The sequence below is a fragment of the Triticum urartu genome, chromosome 5A (assembly GCF_056163025.1).
Source record: "Triticum urartu cultivar PI428250 chromosome 5A, HENAU_Tu73, whole genome shotgun sequence".
In the NCBI taxonomy this organism is placed as follows: domain Eukaryota; kingdom Viridiplantae; phylum Streptophyta; class Magnoliopsida; order Poales; family Poaceae; genus Triticum; species Triticum urartu.
Window position 1 is genome coordinate 9,237,593 of NC_141877.1, and position 14,958 is coordinate 9,252,550.

The 14,958-nt window shown below is 44.6% G+C and overlaps 1 protein-coding gene across 1 annotated transcript; it reads left to right on the plus strand.

Moving 5' to 3' along the window:
* Nucleotides 1-1,332: 1,332 nt before the first annotated feature.
* On the plus strand, nt 1,333-3,845 carry LOC147967430 (uncharacterized). The gene is made up of 8 exons (XM_087522466.1): nt 1,333-1,417; nt 1,500-1,655; nt 1,736-1,888; nt 1,975-2,141; nt 2,542-2,820; nt 2,911-3,041; nt 3,179-3,296; nt 3,411-3,845. Exons 1-8 carry the CDS (start codon nt 1,366-1,368, stop codon nt 3,540-3,542), a joined length of 1,188 nt encoding a protein of 395 aa, XP_087378592.1. The 5' UTR covers nt 1,333-1,365; the 3' UTR covers nt 3,543-3,845.
* The last annotated feature ends 11,113 nt before the right edge of the window (nt 3,846-14,958 follow it).

Consider the following 14,958-nt stretch of genomic DNA (forward strand, 5'->3'; position numbering starts at 1 on the left):
CGTGATGCGGGTATTCTAGGATCTGCTTTGTAAAAGGATTACCTCATCATCTTGTATAGTTCGGTCATGTACTTTGTTCGGTGCTTTATATATAAAGCGGGGTGTGATCCTATTTCGAGAGAACTAGCTTTAATGATAGACGGAGTCAGGTAGATGAAGTTTAAGAAACTGATGCTGTAATTTGGTCTAACCAAGTAAACATAGACACATTTCTGAGGAGACGTTTTCGTCGATGACGAGGCACCTACGATGGCTTCGTAAATCTCAAAATAATATACCGACTTAATCTCTCAGAGATGCTCATAGGAGTAAGGTGTGCGTGTGTGCATTCATAAAGATGAGTGTATGCACGTATGTATGAGCGCTTGCGCCTGTACTGTGTTAAAAAACAGGAGCCTAGTTTCCCAACCCGGCTCACCGCATTTTCAACGAAGGCCCAGCCGGAGAGCGAACAACATGAGGCGTTTCTCCGATGGCCCTCGTCTGCTGCCGCTCCCCGATGTCATCTCCGGCCACGGCTCCTAGAAGGACATTGACCCACCGGCTCCGCTACCAAGCCCGCCTTCGGCAACAGGGATCTCGATGCTTGGCGGAGCGAAACAGGTTTTCTTTGTCGCGTCGTCGCAAAGGCTGGACTCGCCAGCGTCGCCGCCCTTCTTTTTGCCAAAGTCAGCGTGCCCAGTCATCATTATTTACTCAAAACCACCCGAAATCGCACACAAAAACACCCTAGGGCCGTCCGGATTTAAATTAATAAAGCCCTTAACGAATAGGCAGAGTGTCAAGAGGTCGGACGTTACACGGACAAACCAAAAGCCACGGCATAGCTAGAGACTGAAGTCTGGGTAGGGTTCAAAGCCGGGCAGCGAGCATATTACAAGGCCGTAGCCCATGACCAAGAGCGCGCAGGCTCGCTAACAAAATAAACAAGCCCACCCTTAGGCAGACATCGCCGACTCCCTAGCCGCAACATAGACCTGGTGCACGCGATCTTTTTAGGGGGAAAAGTCTACTTTTCTCTAAGAAAAATAGCAGCCGAGCTTGCACTAGGATTTTTGGACGAGAAAAGAAAAAAGAAACAGAAAAAAGAAGAAGAAAGGCCGAACAGAAAAAAGCCCAGCCACTGAGCATGCAACTAAAGCCCGTTAGCCCGGCTCCATGCCTCCGTCATGATCGCTGCATGCCCACGCTCGGCTCCCTCAACAATCTTTGGCTGAAGGCGGCGCACGAGTCGACAAGATGAGCAAGGCCGGCAGGAGGATCGGCGACAATGATGGACCACCGGAGACGGAGACGGAGAGGAAGGCGAAGAAGAGAAACCTGGCACCAGCACGTGCACCCCATGGTCGGACTTCCCATCCAGAGATGACCTTGGCGATCTTCGAGCCTGACAAAGCCCAATCCGAAGCAAAACAAGGTGATGTTCCAACCTCTTTTCCTCCTTGGATCTTCACGGCAGATTGGTCTTTACTTGTTCGTGCTGTACGATCTTTCCCTAGATCGTTTGTACGATGTGGTCGAGTCCGTGGCGGAGGAATCCTCCGATCCACCCAGCCCCCCGATCTACCAACCCTACATTCCCGACGAGCTAGTTGATGATCCGGACATACTCGCTGCCTTCGACTACGCCAAGGCCAAGTACAAAGCAGAACAGGGTAACCCCCCCTTGCCCCACCCCTATTCTTTCTTCTCATCGTTAATTTCCAACCTGATGTTAATTTTTCTTATTACATAGATCGTCGAGCTAACCTCTTCACTATGGAGCATCACTGCTATAAAGCACCCTCCTGCCTGTTCAAGACCCATCGCTTGCTTCCTATTCTTGAACAAGCAAGGGATGCAACACTTCTTGCTGCTAAATCTGTGATTTTGCTCTCATCATTTGTCGGTGTGTATTTAACATCCTAATTTCTTCTAAATTAATATCTGATTTCATAACTGGCCAAATATTTATGACTTTTGGTTCATTTGCAGAGAGTGACCCGCTGAACAAGTGTTCTGGTTTATGGTTTGAAAGGGACGATCATAGCAAAACCGCCCTTGTTTTGACATCCGCTCAGCTCATTCGTGAAAAGAAAGAACCAAAAAACCCATTCGAGTGGAAGGTGCAGTGGACAGGCAATTATCATCGTGAGGCTAAGGTGCTCCTTATCCTTTTCAACATTCACTTGTCTCTTTATAATCTTGTCACCGAATGATTCTACCCGGACCTACACAATGCATGTTTCATTGGTTTCCTTTTTGATTGAGATTTGGGTGGTGAGCCTTGCACTACTGGACAAGGAAAAACACATTTCAACTATTGCTTTTTTTTATTTGTTTGTTTCTTCCCTCTCAAATTAAATTATTTGTAATGTATCTGTTGTCAAATGTAGCTAATTGCTAATAAAATGTGACATCATCTTCAACTTTGCTAGAATAGAAAATATGAACTAGTATCTAGCGTTTGATTTTCATAATGGTGCATCTCCCAAAAATGTTTTTGTCAATATAAGTTCTGTCAAAAATGAAGTGTGATAACTTTTGACATCGCCGTTTTAGGTCATTGTTCACTTGCTGGAAAACACAGCTGTGCCTGCCCGCCTCCTCTATCTCCAGGTGCATTATGAATTTGCTATTTATAAAGTTCAACTGGACAAACCAGTTCAGTTGCCTACTTTTACCGAGTGTGTGCGTTCTGCTCAAGATGTTTTCAGACTCGGGAGAGATGAAAGTCTGAATCTTAGTACCACTCATGGTATGGTGGCTTATAAGATTCCATCCTGGTATGAGAGATGTCACTATATGTATTTGTCTTGTGATCCATCTAGTCCCTCACTGGTGCGTTATATCTCAATTTATGCTTTGTACTTCAATCTTGCTATTTTATTATTACAAATTGTAATATTTGTCACTACTGCAATGATATAGCTTCGTGATGACGGAGGACCCATCATTGATTTAGAAGGGAAAGTTGTGGGTCTAGTTAACAACCATATTAAGGAGACATTCATACCTTCGTTCTTATTGCACAAGTGCTTGGATTTTTGGAGAAGATTCAAGTATGTATTCACTCATTTTCTCCTCAATTATGTGTTAGTACTCTTGTGATTCTAATGTCTTGTAAAGATAATAGCGCTATAATGTTTTTTCTTACATTTGGGTGATACTTATTTGATCTCCGTTTTATTTGGTGTAGTTGTATGCCTCGCCTCCATCTTGGAATTACGTTTACTTCAATAAAACATTTAGATCCTATCTGTATTGAGAGAATGACACGTAAGCATAACATCGAGTCCGGTCTTATTGTTGAGCAGGTATATATATTATGGTGCTTATTTTTCTTTTATTTTTTCCATTTTTGTTAATAGTTCCATCTAAAGCCGTTTCTCACATGCGTATTATGATGTAACAATGCTAATTTAAAATAGGTGTCTAAAGGATCACATGCTGAGAAAATTGGAATTCGTGAGGGTGATGTTATTGAAAGCTTTAATGGAAAGTACATTTCTACTACAATTGAGGTGTGTATATTGTGTATTTATTGTATTTTATTTTTTTAGTACATTCGGGTTTAGTTAATCTCTAATCCACCTTAGATTAATCTCCCACATCCTATAATCGGTAGCAAGTAATTTTGTATTCCTAGTTAAATAATTTAAATAATGACGTGCTAGTTGAAGCACCTTCCTGATTCATGCTTGGATAGATCAACTTTCAACATCAATGGTTGTTCTCATCAATTGGATCAGGCCACACCCATTGGTCAACCTCAATGGTAACCTCACGGTGCTTGCCATCTTAGTATTGAGCTTTCCGAACTGAATTCCACTACATAGTGCAAGTAGTTTGCTGACGTGGTAATGTTGAGGGATCATGGACAAGCGTTGGTTAAGCAAATACTTTAGACTGTAGTGTTCTGTTTGCACTCAGAATGCGTGCCAATGGCGCACTAGATGGACGATGGTAATCAACTCTCATTCTTAGGCAACGAGCTTGGTGTTGCGTGGGGCTATAGGGTGGCGAAAGAAGGCTACAACCCTGTCACCTTGGTGTAGCACAACCCCAAACCGAAGGCGTCACAGTAAACGATGAATTGCTTTCAGAAAATCGACATGTGTAGTACTGGTGTCGTCGTGAACGTTGCTTGAGTTAGTCAAAGTCAGTCGTCGCCAACAACAACAAGCTAGAGGTGAAACCCATAAAATCTCGCGACCAATTCATGGTTCTGGCACGTGGATAGCAAGCTTCCACGCACCCCTGTCCATGGCTAGTTCTTTAGTGATACTCCAGTCCTTCTGATCTCTATTTACAAACTCCTCCCATGTCAAGTTCGGACTACCCCGACCTCTCTTGGCATTATCAACACACTTTAGCCGTACGCTGTGCACTGGAGCTTTTCTGGATGCCTGCGCTGAATATGCCCAAACCATGTCAGACGATGTTGGACAAGCTTCTCTTCAATTTGTGCTACCCCAACTCTATCTCGTATATCATCATTCCGGACTTGATACTTCCTTGTGTGGCCACACATCCATCTCAACATGTGCATCTCCGCCACACCTAACTTTTTAACATGTTGCCTTTCAGTCGGCCAACACTCGGCGTCATACAACATTGCGGGTCGAACCACTGTCCTATAAAACTTGCCTTCTAGCTTTTGTGGCACTCTCTTGTCATAGAGGATGCCAGAAGCTTGGCGGCACTTCATCCATTTGCCCTTGCTTTGATGGTTCACATCTTCATGAATATCTCCATCCTTCTTCAACATTGACCCCAAATATTGAAAGACGTCCTTCTGAGGCACCGCCTGGCCATCAAGGCTAACCTCCTCCGCGTGCCTAGTAGTCCTGAAACTGTGACTCATGTACTCGGTTTTAGTTTTACTAAGCCTAAAACCTTTCGATTCCAAGGTTTGTCTCCATAGCTCTAACTTCCTATTGACTCCATTCGACTATCGTGGACTAGCACCACATCATCCGCAAATAGCATACATCATGGGATGTCTCCTTGTATATCCCTTGTGACCTCATCCATCACCAAATCAAACAGACAAGGGCTCAAAGCTGACCCCTGGTGCAGTCCTATTTTAATCGGGAAGTTATCGGTGTTGCCATCACTTGTTCGAACACTTGTCACAACATTATCGTACATGTCCTTGATGAGGGTAATGTACTTTGCTAGGACTTTGTGTTTCTTCAAGGCCCACTACATGACATTCCGCGATATCTTATAAAAGGCCTTCTCCAAGTCAATGAATACCATATGCAGGTCCTTCTTTTGCTCCTTGTATCTCTCCATAAGTTGTCGTACCAAGAAAATGACTTCCATGGTCGACCTCCCAGGCATGAAACCAAACTGATTTTTGGCCACGCTTGTCCTTAAGCGGTGCTCAATGACTGTCCCATAGCTTCATTGTATGGCTCATCAGCTTAATTCCACGGTAATTAGTACAGCTCTGAACATCTTGTTCCTGAAGATTGGTACTAATATACCCGTCTCCATTGTTCTGGCTCTTGTTTGCGCAAAAATGAGGTTGTAAAGCTTGGTTAACCATACTATCGCTATGTCCCCGAGGCCTCTCCACACATCAATGGGGATACAATCAGGGCCCATCGCCTTGCCTCCTTTCATCATTTTTAAAACCTCCTTGACCTTAGACTCTTGGATGCACCGCACAAAACTCCTGCTGGTATATCAAAGGAGTCGTCTAGTTTAATGGTAGAGCCTTCATTCTCCCCATTGAACAGCTTGTCGAAGTACTCCCGCCATCTATGCTTAATCTTCTCGTCCTTCACCTTGAGCTAGTCTGCTCCGTCCTTGATGCATTTGACGAACGATGCTCCTCTTTTTTAAGAGCGAGTTAGGGGTTACGCAATAGCCTCAAAATCGCAAATGAACTTGCGGTAGTAGCCTGCCAGTCAAAGGATTCACAACGTCAACCAGTCTATCGCACTCTGAACCTTGGCGAGATCCATAGCCACCCCCTTTGCTGAGATGATGTGCCCTAAGTATGCCATTGTTTTTTTTTCCAAAAATGCACTTGGACCATTTAAGCGCCATCAGATGCTGCTACATCAATTGGAATACATCATGTACATGGCGTAGGTGGTCAACCCAAGACTTTCTGTAAATCTATATATCATAAAAAAACACAAGTACAAATCTTCGTAGGAAGGGCCGAAGGACGACATTCATTAAGACTTGAATTGTCGACGTCGCGTTTATCAAGCCGGAAGGCATGGCTAGAAACGTGAAGAGCCCCTTGTGGGTGCGAGACATCTTCTTGTGGATATCATTGACATGCATTGTGGTTTGGTGATATCCAATTTAGTGAAATAGCAAGCACCCTTGAGCTTGTCGAGAAGCTCGTCCACCACTGGGATGAGCAACTTGTGCTTGATGGTGTACTTGTTTAGGCGCGGTAGTCGATGCAGAAACTCCGTGAGCCACCTTAGCTTCTTGACCAAAAGGGTTGGGACTAAAATTAGGAATGGATCCGCTTAATCAATCCCCGATCTAGCATATTGGCGCATTGCCGCTCAATCTCCTTTTGAGGTGTCCAATAGTGATATGGATGGACCACCACGGGAGCCGTCCCTGGAAGGAGGTGAATGCGGTGATCACATCACTGCACTAGAGGTGATGTGCACGGCTCGATGAACATGCCCTCAAAATCTCGTAACAGGGATGTTCTCTTGCCCCTCGCAAGCAAGGGAATGAACGCCCAGGGTCGCCTTCCTATGCAACGTGACTACATGGTCATGATGCCAAAAGGACTTTTTGAGCTTGGTGTGTCCCAACAGATGGGTCGTAGAGAGCCCCGAGCCACTATACGTTGAGCACCTTGTTGTAACTCTACAAAGGAAGGGTATAGCAGTGGATGATGAATGGTTGTGTGCCCACCTATACGTCAAGGCCACTCTAGATCCCGCAACAACACTAGATCCCGCAACAGATGACCTTGACGCTGTTGACCACAACCACACGCATGCTTGCACGTTGGGAAAGCTCCACACCACTGCGCATGTTGGCCTGGTCTGATAGGAAATTGTGGGTGCAGCCATAGTGGGTGAGCGACGAGGATGATTCCACGGATGATAGCTGCTGGCTACATCGTTGAGCTTTTGTAGATTCCGATGAGAGCGTGAAGGGAGACCTCTACATCCACGTCCTTAGTATAGTCGCCATCGTCCCTCTTAGCCACATAGATAAAAAAAAAATTGTTACAACAATTACCAGGTGCGAACTTATTAATTGCAGTTGAAGCTAAGTTTGGCATGACGGTCGTTCATCTCCGTAGTCGTGAGGCACTTGAAGGGCCTTCTGCCCTGGGGTGGCATGTGCGATTCCTGAGGTATCTACTGATAGCAGCCTTGGCAGGAGCTGTAAGGGACCGGGTAGACGAGCGAGTGGGTCGACAGGGTGTGTGTTCGGCAGTAGCTGGTGGACCCTAGTCCTCGTCCTCTCTCCTCTGTCTTGTCACAACTTTTCAGACGAAAACCATTACTCCCTCCATTCCACAATGCAGTGCTTCCTCTATTCTCGTGCTTCAACTTTGACCGTAAATTTAACTACAAAGACCGATTGCGGCGGGAGGAAAAATTATATCAATGAATTCGTATTCAAAAGAAGTTTTCAATTATATAATTTTTTCTCCTGCCGCAGTTGGTCTCATTGGTTAAATTTATGGTCAAAGTTGGATCTCGGAAAGCGCGGGCGCACTATATTTTGGAATGGAGGGAGTATTAAGTTGTCTGCTGAAACTCTCCCATGGTGGCACGACTTTCGCGTGCTTGAGGTAGCTGTACCGTAGTGAGGCCCTCCGGCCAGGTGGTATGACGCTAGCCACGCCTTGCTGCGTTATGGAGTACCCTCTGATCTGTTTTTTGTTCTGTTGCAGATCCATCCCGGTAGATGTTCACAGAATCATGCAAATTCCTGTTAATCTTCAAGCCTTTGAAGACTTCATTGCGTGGCATCCAGACCGAAAGGGACTATTCACAGTTAGGTCAGCGTATCATGTTCAGTGGATACAAAAATACAGGGCCCATGAAAACACTATGCCGCAGCCAGGAGGGTCCCAAATCCCGGCTACATGGAGTTCTCTATGGAAATTACAAATCCCACGTAAAGTCCAAATTTTTTGTTGGCAGGTCCTGCATGGAATTATACCTTTAAAATCCATACTTACTAATAGACATATTGGATCTAATGGAGCTTGTCCAATCTGCCATCAAGCAGCTGAGGATGTTCGGCACCTCCTGTTCGAATGTACGCATGCCAACGAGTTGTGGAGCAAGCTGGGAATGCTTGATACTATTAATGAAGCTATCATCATTGACCGTTCAGGCTCGGCCATCATGGAATATCTACTGCTACTACCGGCAATGTCGTCACATATAAAACCACAATTGGATATGAAGCAGATTCTTGTTGTAGGGTGTTGGTACTTATGGTGGATCAGAAGGCAAATTACTCATGTTGAAGCTACTCCACCCCCTACAAGATGGCCCATTTCTGTTTTAGTAATTGCGAGTAATTACCGACGTTCGTGTGTGCGGAAACCTGAAGAAGGAGAACATAAATGGGTCAGACCCGAGCCAAAATTCATCAAACTTAATGTTAAAGCAACATATCATGAAGATGAGGGTGCGGATGCTACTTCTGCAGTGCTAAGGGATGGACATGGTGATCTGTTTGCGGCTCACTGTGTCTATGTCCCCTATGCTGCAAATGTGGTAACTATGGAGGCAATGGCAGTGCACGATGGATTAATCCTTGCAAACAACTTGGGACTTCACCGTGTAGAAGCGGAGTCAGATTCTCTCATCGTTGTAGATTTCTGCACTGGTGAGTCACGTTGGTGGGATGTTGCTTCAGCAATCTTCACGGATTGCGTGGATATTAGTGTTTCTATTGCGAAGGTTAAGTTTAAATATTATTTTTAGTCCCCTAATCAAGCGGCTCATGAGCTAGCTCAGTATTGTTTTTGTAATAAGATTTCGAGTAGCTAGTTTGAGGAGCCCCCGGGTTGCCTTGCAGCTAAACTAGTGGACGATGTACTGATTATTTGATCTTAATAAACCTAGCCATGATGGCCTTCTCTAAAAAAAACTATCTCACATTATTTGCGGGATCCCACACACTCTCTCTGTTTTTATTTAGTCCGCGTATGAGCATTCAAGATTGCTATTTCACATCTAAATGTAATATACTTACCTCATATCTAAGTCTCCAACCACATGATTGATTGCTATAAGATTCGTGTAAACTGTTTTTCTACAGTTTTCTTAAATCACATTTAGATGAGAGATAAGTATGGCGCATCTAAGTTTTCTACCTCATGTTCAATTGCTATTAGATCAGTGCAGAACTTTGTCCTGGCCGCGCGCATTGTAGTCTTTTCGATTCTGATTCCTGCAGCCCACCCCGTGATTGCTTTTCTCTGTGTTATATGGGCTGTAAATTTCCGTTCCACGTTTATTGTGGGTGGTTTCTTTCTTTTTTTTTCTTCCTTTTTTCAGCGCAGCATCATAGTCCTGAGAATCAAAAGTCAATGAGACCTTTATGTTGTGTTGGTGGTCATGCGCATCTTGCGTTTTTTTCTTCTTTCTTTTTCTGTTTTTCGTCCCTCTTTCCTTTCATTTTGTATTTTGTTTGTTTTCCTTGATTGCTTTTAGTTTTGTTAATTCTCAAACATTTTTTCTGTCCTTTTCAAATCATTTTTTTAGAATTAGTGAACATTTTCTAATTTGTAAATATATTTTCTAAATTCTTGTTTTTGTTTAATTTACATTTGCTTTCTCAAATTTAAAGCAAAATCAAATGTCTGAACATTTTAAACTTTGTGAATATTTAAAAATTCTCAAAAAAATTCTAAATATAATTTGTCTCATTTTGCGATCCATCAGATGTTTTGTTGTAATATTTGTGGAAACATTGTTCCCGCTTCAATTTTTCAAGCGAGTCTAGTGTTCCTATATTGTTGTGATGATGTCCAATTTTATCGGCCCATCTGTGTCATGTACGCTCCTCTTTTAGGCCCGTTTGTGTCACACACGCTCTTTTATTAGTCCATTTTGTTTGGCTTGTTTTGCATTTTGCTGGTTGTTTTCATTGGCCTTTTTTGTTTTTTTCACTAGCCACCGTTGTAGAAGTGGAAGATATAGATTTAGTTAGTCGGTATCTCTTCATTATCTTTACTTTGTGCCTTCCCATTCGTCTCTCTTTGTTTTTCCTTTGTCTTCTTGTAGAGCCGACACAAGCAAAAAGGGCAAGTCGACGGGAGTCGTTCTTGTTCATTTACAGTTGGATCCGGCCATTTTTATGTCTCATTTGGAAGTTTATCCTCGATTTGCAATTGGATCTGATCTGTTTTTTGTTCTGTTGCAGATCCATCGCTGAATCCCAATTTTGATTTCAATTTTTGCCTCAGTTGCAAGCTTCTCCTCGATTTGCAACTCGTGTCGACCTATTTTTTTGTCTCAGTTGCATGTCAATCATGGACTCGTAACTCGGTATTTTTTGTCCCAATTGCAAGTCTACCCTTAAGTTGCAACTGGACATGACCTTTTTTTGTCCAAGTTACAAGTTCACCATCGACTCACAACTAGAGCGCGACCTTTTTTTCATTCGAGTTGCAGATCCACTCACAACTTGCAATTAGTTCTCACCCTTTTGCCCTAGTTACTAGTCCGTTGTTGTTGACTCACAATTAGGCCCGACCTTTTTTCTCCCAGTTGCAAGTCCACGTACGACTCGCAATTGGTCCGACTTTTTTTGCCTTAGTTGCAAGCTCACCCACAATTCGCATCTAGTCCCTTACTTTTTTTGTTTGATTTTCAAGTACGCCATCAACTCGCACACGAAGCCCTGACCCTTTTTTTATCATAGTTGCAAGTCAACATTCGACTTGCAACTAGGCCCAAGATTTTTTTATTTTGTTCCCGGTTGTAAGTTAACCCTTGACTCACAATTAGGACTAACTTTTTCTGCCCCCTTGAACTTTTTTCCCACCCCAGTTAAAAGTCCAGCCTCGACTTGCAACTCGAGCTGATCCTTTTTTGTCCCGATTGCAAGCCTTCTCTTAACTCGCAACTAACCCCTGACCCATTTTTCGCAGTTACAGGTTCACCCTCGACTCGTAACTTGGCTCCACCTTTTGTGTCCCAATTGCAAGTCCAAGTTTGACATGCAAATGGCTCTGATTCCCCCCCCCCCTTCCATGTCTACCCTCGACTCGCAATGAAGGTCAACCTTTGTTCGTCCTATTATAAGTCCATAATTGTTATATGTGCTCGTTTGTGTGGGCTGCGGTGTATCTAGTCATTTTTTCATGATTCTTTTTCATTTATTCATTTTAGATTAAAAAACTTTTTTGGTTTAGTTTTTTTGTCAATGTCATTTTTTGCAGAAAATGTTTGTGTCTATTGTATATGTGTCACCAAACACAATCGACTCGATCTAGGCTTTACCCATTTTTTCTGCCTCAGTGCAAGTCTACCCTCGACTCGTAATTGGGCCTGGAGTTTTTTATTTGTTCCAACTATAAGTCCATCCTTGACTCATAACTGGGCCTGAAATTTTGTTTTGTCGTAATTGCAAGTCCACAATCAACTGGCAACTAGGGTTGATTCGAGGCCCGACCTTGTTTGCCTTTAGTTGCAAAGTCACCCTTAACTTGCCATTAGGGTCAACATTTTTTTCCCCAGTTGCAAGTGCACCGTGGACTTGAAATCAAGACTCGACCTTTTTCATCTCAGTTGCAGGCCCATCATTGACTCGTAACTGGGCTTTGATCCCGGACCAACCTTTTTTTACGTAGTTACAAAGTTAGTCTTAACTTGCAATTGGCTCTAATCATTTTTTGTCCCACTTGCAAGTCGACCCTCAACTCGCAACAGGGGTCAAATTTTTCTCAATTGCAAATACATCATCGACTCAAAACTGTACGATTTGGGCTTGAATTTTTTTTCTATATCAGTTACAAGTCCACCCACGTCTCGCAAATGGGCCTGCCCATTTTTTTGCCTAAGTTTCAAGTCCGCCATAGACTCACAACTGAGCCCGACTTTTCTTGGTCACAGTTGCAATTCCACCATCGACTCACAATGGGGGTCACTCTTTTCTAGTTGTTAATCCATCATTGACTCGTAACTGAGCCCATTTTTAGGTCCCAATTGCAAGTCCACTATTGACTCGCAACTGGGCTCGACCTAGGCCAGATCCTTTTTTTTGTCGTAGTTGCAAAGTCAGACCCACCTTTGCAACCGGGCCCTGGCCCTTTTTTTGTCCAAGTTGCAAGTCCATCTTCGACTTGCAGCTGGACCTCAACTCTTCTTTTTTCTTGGTTGCAAGTTCATCATTGACTGGCAACTGGCCTGAATTTTTTCTCTCTCTCTCTCAATTGCATGTTCACCATCAACCTGCAACTAGTCTGATTTTTTAAATTTATAAACATTTTTTAAAAAAATTTATGAACAATTTTCAGTTCTTTAACATTTTTAAATCACTATTTTTAATTCATGATTGTTTATTAGTATGTAAATATTTTCTAAATTTCGTTATTGTTGAATTTATGTTCTTTTTTTTGGAAATCCAATAAAAAATATGTGATCATTTTCAAGTTGAAGGTGAGTTTGAAAAAAAAAACATGTAAACATTTTGAAATTCACGAACACTTTTCATGTTCGGGATTGGGATAAGCTGGCCTAAAGGGCGTTGATTTAGGGACAAGCTTGAGGGTACTCGTAAAAAAAGAAAGAAAGATACGTGACGGGTCAGATAGGAGGCTGGCCTTTTCTTACCTGTGAAGAAGAGTGGATGCATCACCCGCAAAAAAAAAAAGAGTGCATGCATGCACCAGGGTAATTATGGCATGCACACTTGAATTAACCAAGTTATTCTCAACATGAGAACCTAGCTAATCGTGGGTGGCTAGCTCACGTCCGCTCGAGCCCTTCTCACGTGTTTTTGTTCGTCAACTAACAACCAACAACAAACGAGCGAAGGACGCGTTTTTTTTTTTGCGGGTGAAATAATGTATTACTCAATCACAGGGTTCATACAATCAATCACTGCAAACTCCAATGCCTGTTCCAAACCAAAACAGTCCGTGGGGGCGGTGCCGCTCTTTTGTGGTCGTGCCTCACTGGCGGTGCGGAGTGGTGGACGCGGTCTTTCTTCTCTTCGGTATGTCGACGACATGGCGGTGATCGGGGGCTTGTGCTCGGGTGGATCCTTTTGGGACCCGAGGGGAGTCGGAGTTGAGACTCCGGGTAGACGAGATTGGGCTCGATTCGGTGGTGCCCGCGGGTGGTGAGGTCCCTCCCTCTACGGGTGGGGTGGGTGTTGGTGGTGGTCGGGCAACGCGGCACTGAGGGCCATAGTCATCGTATCGTGCGAGGGTTCTTGACGACGGTCGTTAGGAGTCATGGGGTTGTGTCCCCCCGGTCGACCGAGACTGGCCGGGGACACAGGGGTGGGGCCCCTACAGTGGTGGCGCCGTCCCGGACTCCGTGCCTGATGCTGGGCTAGGAGTGAAAGGATATGTCTTTCTCTTCTCCTATCGTGGTTGGTACATCGTGATGTGGGTGATGTTTCGGACATGGATGCCGGGGTGGCGGCTCCGGATGGTGGTCCGCATGGTTGGCTCTCCGGTAGGCACCATGACGGCGACAGTGGCTTCCCTCTTGGTCGTGTGGGTGACGAGAGGGGTAGCGCGTGGTGACTCAGGCGTGTCCTCTATTTGATGTCGCCGAGATCTAGATATGAGGATCTGTGCTCGTAAGGCTTGCTCTGGGAGCCTCGCTGTGACATGGCTGGGGTGCTGACTGACGAAAGTTTCGCGCTTTTGTGCGGGCCTCGACGCCGCTCTCTTCTTGAAGACGTCATTGTGGTTCTCGTCCCCGCGTTAGAGTTCCGGGTGAATACCCTCGTCCGGTGTGGTTACGCAGCAACGACCCTTTGCGCCGTTTTCCCTCTTAAGGGCATTGTCGAGGTTAGGTGTACTAGGGTGTAGTGTGTTGTTGTGCTCATTTCTTCCTATGTTTTCCTTCGGTGGCATAGTGTCTGCGTGATGCGGGTATTCTAGGATCTGCTTTGTAAAAGGGTTACCTCATCATCTTGTATAGTTCGGTCATGTACTTTGTTCGGTGCTTTATATATAAAGCGGGGTGTGATCCTATTTCGAGAGAACTAGCTTTAACGATAGACGGAGTCAGGTAGATGAAGTCTAAGAAACTGATGCTGTAATTTGGTCTAACCAAGTAAACATAGACACATTTCTGAGGAGACGTTTTCGTCGATGACGAGGCACCTACGATGGCTTCGTAAATCTCAAAATAATATGCCGACTTAATCTCTTAGAGATGCTCATAGGAGTAAGGTGTGCGTGTGTGCATTCATAAAGATGAGTGTATGCACGTATGTATGAGCGCTTGCGCCTGTACTGTGTTAAAAAACAGGAGCCTAGTTTCCCAACCCGGCTCACCGCATTTTCGACGAAGGCCCAGCCGGAGAGCGAACAACATGAGGCGTTTCTCCGATGGCCCTCGTCTGCTGCCGCTCCCCGATGTCATCTCCGGCCACGGCTCCTAGAAGGACATTGACCCACCGGCTCCCCTACCAAGCCCGCCTTTGGCAACAGGGATCTCGATGCTTGGCGGAGCGAAACAGGTTTTCTTTGTCGCGTCGTTGCAAAGGCTGGACTCGCCAGCGTCGCCGCCCTTCTTTTTGCCAAAGTCAGCGTGCCCAGTCATCATTATTTACTCAAAACCACCCGAAATCGCACACAAAAACACCCTAGGGGCGTCCGGCTTTAAATTAATAAAGCCTTTAACGAATAGGCAGAGTGTCAAGAGGTCGGACGTTACACGGACAAACCAAAAGCCACGGCATAGCTAGAGACTGAAGTCTGGGTAGGGTTCAAAGCCGGGCAGCGAGCATATTACAAGGCCGTAGCCCATGACCAAGAGC

Excerpts from the sequence above, each read along its gene's own strand:
- LOC147967430 (XM_087522466.1), top strand. The coding sequence starts at position 1,366 with ATGACCTTGGCGATCTTCGAGCCTGACAAAGCCCAATCCGAAGCAAAA. Across the intron at positions 1,656-1,735 it reads CAAGTACAAAGCAGAACAGG|ATCGTCGAGCTAACCTCTTC; the intron begins GTAACCCCCCCT and ends CTTATTACATAG. Across the intron at positions 3,297-3,410 it reads CCGGTCTTATTGTTGAGCAG|GTGTCTAAAGGATCACATGC; the intron begins GTATATATATTA and ends AATTTAAAATAG.